At 36.3% G+C, this 4,481-nt stretch overlaps 1 protein-coding gene across 1 annotated transcript; it reads right to left on the bottom strand.

Moving 5' to 3' along the window:
- Positions 1-1,507: 1,507 nt before the first annotated feature.
- LOC122657433 (L-ascorbate oxidase) lies at positions 1,508-3,805 on the bottom strand. The gene is made up of 5 exons (XM_043852134.1): positions 3,479-3,805; positions 3,304-3,396; positions 2,884-3,096; positions 2,574-2,762; positions 1,508-2,466 (listed from the first exon to the last, which is right to left on the bottom strand). The coding sequence occupies exons 1-5, from the start codon at positions 3,773-3,775 to the stop codon at positions 1,510-1,512; spliced, it is 1,749 nt and encodes a 582-aa protein (XP_043708069.1). The 5' UTR covers positions 3,776-3,805; the 3' UTR covers positions 1,508-1,509.
- Between the last annotated feature and the right edge of the window lie 676 nt (positions 3,806-4,481).

The raw sequence follows: 4,481 nt of genomic DNA, 5'->3' as shown, positions 1-4,481 counted from the left end.
CTGATCCATCAATTTAAGTGGTTCCTATTATCCAAGATATATATAACTTATTTGGCATCGATTTTAATTAGAATCATGTACTTTGCTTTTATTTCAAGCGAGGGAAACAATTTGACTTGACTCTCTTACTAAGAGGGCCAGGTTGATTAGCCAATTTTCCATTCCATGACTGTTCGAAGCTTATAATTGGGAATCCATGTGTATCACACTCTTATCAAAATAAAAAATTGTTTACCCAAAAAAAAAGAGGGGATACATTGAACCGATGAGTTTTTCGGAAACCTTTTAATTCACAAAAGCATAACACAGACATGGAAAACCAAAACCAGATAAACAAAGAAAACGACTTTATAACATAGACATGGAACAACCAGAATCCAGACAAACAAAGAAAATGACTTCATATCGATTTTGATTACTATAGCCGTCTCAGTCTATGCTTCTTCCAATCAATGAATCTTTCTTTTTTTTAGGAATAGCTCTGCAAGAGAAACTCCTTGGCAGTTTTCTAGTTTTGAATTCAGCCATAAAAATTAAATGAAAAAGGGCAAGAGGAAGAGATCGTTGTTTGGTTGCGTGGCCTTTCCACCAACATTGAGCCAATGAAAATACATGTAGGATCATTAACATAGATGGGATTTTTTATTTCACAAGAATGCGATGTCAATTTTCTTATAATAAATGGACGATAATTTCATATCCTGCGTCTGGGTGTGGAGGCCAGCAATCAGGCAACTTTCTTTAATCCATAAAAAAACAAAAACCTGAAAAGGCATGTGACAAGAAGAATCAAATCAAATTAAATCTTTATATTCTTTTTATGAATCAAATTACAAAATATTTAAGTATGAAACTCTAATTACAATTGAATATAATAAAGAAAAAAAAAAAAAAAACAAAGAGGATCCAGCTTCTCTTCACTAGCTACCATGGAGATTTGAATAAGGGGTGGAACCAAATCATTAATTAGGCCTTAATTCTTATTACCAACCTTAAAACACATTTTTCTCTCGGAGTAAGTTCTCCCTTCACCTGTGAATATTGGAAAGGAAGAATCTTGTATCATCATTAACTCCACTCTTTACTCTATAGGTTTGAAAAAACACTTTCTCGTGCTAATCAAAGGGTCATCATACCTCCACTTTTTATTGTATGGGTTTGAAAAAAAAAAAAAAAAAAAAAAATTTCTCTATCACTACTACTTCCTTCTCCAATATTCATTCAAGGATGAAGGAAGAACTTAATCTAGGGGAAAAATATATTTAAGGGTGGTAATAAAAAGAATGATCTAGTTTCCCTCCATCCAAGACGAAATGGATTTTTAATCCAAGGGAAAAATGTGTGTAAGATTGGTAATAAGAAGGATCAAGTTTCCCTTCACCCACAATGAATGAACACCGCAAATGTGAGATGTGCTGGACAGAGCAATTCGAAGATGCTTTGGGAAACTACTAAAACTCTATAAGCGTTTGTGAACCCTAGGATGATGATTGAAAATTTTCCGAAGAACTAAGGCTTAATTAATGATTTGGTTTCACCACAGCCCATGATAGATGTAGGTAGCTTTCCAACTCTCTCCACACCTTCTTCAAACACCGTACCCATACCCATAAAGAAATGTGGTTCAATATGACAATGGAAAGCCCACACGCCTGGATTATCTGCACGAAATCTTAATGCAGTCCATCCGTAAGTGTGTAGAGGGACTGTGTTCTTCATGATCGGATTGACAAGATTGTACTTCTTTGGATCATTGACTGAATCAAATTTTCCTTTTCCATAACCCAGAACCCAAAAATCATGTCCATGGAGATGCCATGGATGTGTCTCACTATTGTTAGGATTCATGGTGTTTCCATTTTGTAGAATAATGTCTACTGTAGAATTAAACTTCAGCCTGTAGATAGCATTGGTGGATGTGGTATTAGGGTTCTTGGGAATGCTATAAATGTCATAATTTGCAGAGTTGTAATTATCTGGTGGTGAGCTCTGATCAAAGGCATGAGTCCAATTCTCCTTGAGGGCAATGAGATATGGGGTCTCGGGTAAGGTGAAGGAGACATTGTTGATTGCCCATTTCTTGTAGCCATCTATTTGATTTTGTGTATTGATGAGAGTGATCACTCTATCTGAAGTCTGAGGTGGTGGCTCAACGTAACCTTGGCGTGCTTTAATGGCGAGAGACTGTGCAAGCCGGTAATCGCTGTTGTTCCACAAAGGCCCAGTTGGGGGAATTGTTGTCGGCGATCTTCTGGGATGGTTTGGGTAGTAATTGAAGATGGCAAGCCCTGTTGCTGTCTGAGGCTGGCGGCTAATCACATTTACAGCTGCCCAGTAATTCCTTGAAGGGTTTTGATCTGCTTTCACTAGAACTGAGTATGTCTCACCTGAGTAAATGTTTAGATTCTTTATAACAAAGGGCTCAACATAATTCCCATCACTTTCCACCACTGTCATGTTATGCCCCTGTAAAGCAAAATCCATTAGTATTTTCAGTTCCAAAAAATGGATCATAATCAAGGAATTTTTACATTTGGGTAAGTAATTCAAGGAAGAACATTGCCATTTTTTACCTCTATTTCAAAATTCAATGCTGATAGTGAAGTCAAGCTTGAAATTCTTAGTCGATATGTCTTCCCTGGGACTACTGTTAAGACATAGGGAGAGCATTCTGGATTTGTTGCATTACAGAGACCAGCTTCTAAGCTTGAAGAAGATAGAAGAGAGCAATTGTATCTTCCTCTTCCTTGTATCAATAGTGACTGAAACATAATAAAAAGAGAGACAGAATTAAGAAAAAAAAAATGATGTGTTTGAGTTTTGCACATTATATGTTTGATTAAAGACCTTGTTGGGATTGAGAGGAATGTAAGTAAGATATACCTCAGGCTCTCCAACCCAAACAAAGGGTTTTGAAGACAAGCCTGCGGCTTGTTCATAGGTGCTCTTGTGGTACCAATCGTTAAGGATTATACTTCTATCATAGTCATAAGAGAAGGGCTCTGCAACTCCATCAGGAACCGAAACGCGTATCGAGCCATACAATCCAGCTGCTCTTTGCATTCCATAGTGGGCATGGTACAGATAAGTTCCAGGCTGCACCATTAAAGACCAAATTGAATGTTTTAAGTTAAAGAAATGTTTAGCATTTGTTTTGAACTGTGGAACTCTGAATCTATTTCTGGTAATTCTCAATTGGGCATCAATTGAACTGAAACACAGAGATACAAACTAGTATTGCTTGAGCAAATTTTGAAGTAAAAAACCAAGTTAAAAAAACCAACCAAATTAGATTTAACTTACCTTATCCACTACATATTTGTAAGTATGAGTCTCCCCTGGAAATATAGGACATTGAGTAACTCCTTCTGTTCCATCACTCCATGGAGTTCCAATCTGAACAAGAGCCCGTTTAGCATCTCAAAAAGTTTGAAATAAGGATCAAATAACTCGTTGAACAGGAACCAAAGCTCAATACCTGTCGAATTCCATGCCAGTGGACTGCTACATTCTCTGTAAGCAAACTATTCTTAAGCTCCACAATGATAGTATCACCTTGCTGTGCAATGATGGATGGCCCAGGTGTTTGCCCATTAATGGTGATCACCAGCTTCATGTAGCAATCTTGGGACTTGTACTCATACTTAACCTCCCATTTGTAGCGGCGGATTCTAGCTTCAACAGTTGGAATTGTTAACAGAGAGGATAGAAGAACAGTCAAAAGAAGCAACCCAAAAGGAAGCCTTGGACAATGAAAGGGGATGATCATCATCATCTTCTGAATTCTCAGATGGATATTTAGTTCTGAAAGTGAGAAAACTGATCCTTTATACAATCCCTCCCAGAAAACTGACAGTGAGAAAACACATATTACCTTTTTTTTTTTTGGGTAAATAAAAATATATTAGCTACAAAAGTCAATTGTTTGACCAGTCAAAGAGAAAACGCGTTGGTGCAGTGCAGAGCAGACCAAGGACATGGGAGTTGACCTCATATGCCAATTGATCAATTTTTTTTTTTTGAAATTTATTGACTTTTATTGATCAATATAGCTGTTATCATTCTAGTAATGCACTATATGCTATCTTCAGTTACCATATTTATATATATGTCTTACCAATGTCTATCACATATGATAATAGAAACCTTCCATTAACATCACATGTATATCTCACATAAGATCACATAGGATCCTAACCCTAATGGGTTACTTTGTATCTATATATACTAGTCTTGTAACCGATTGGATTTTATGAATACATATTACAAGACATTATCACAACAGTTTTAATTATCGGTATTGGTATTCGTATCGGTCTCATCCGATACTAGTTGGATCAAATGAGCAGGTTCAATTAAAAATTTAAAAAAAATTACATTTGATGAAAAACCATTCACTTTTTAGTCATGTGGTCGATGAAAAAAATTTTGTTGTTACATTTATAGTAGGAATGTTCTTGTTACAAGGTTGATAGCCAAGG

Source organism: Telopea speciosissima, chromosome 1, assembly GCF_018873765.1.
Source record: "Telopea speciosissima isolate NSW1024214 ecotype Mountain lineage chromosome 1, Tspe_v1, whole genome shotgun sequence".
In the NCBI taxonomy this organism is placed as follows: domain Eukaryota; kingdom Viridiplantae; phylum Streptophyta; class Magnoliopsida; order Proteales; family Proteaceae; genus Telopea; species Telopea speciosissima.
This window is presented reverse-complemented; position numbering and strand designations above follow the sequence as displayed.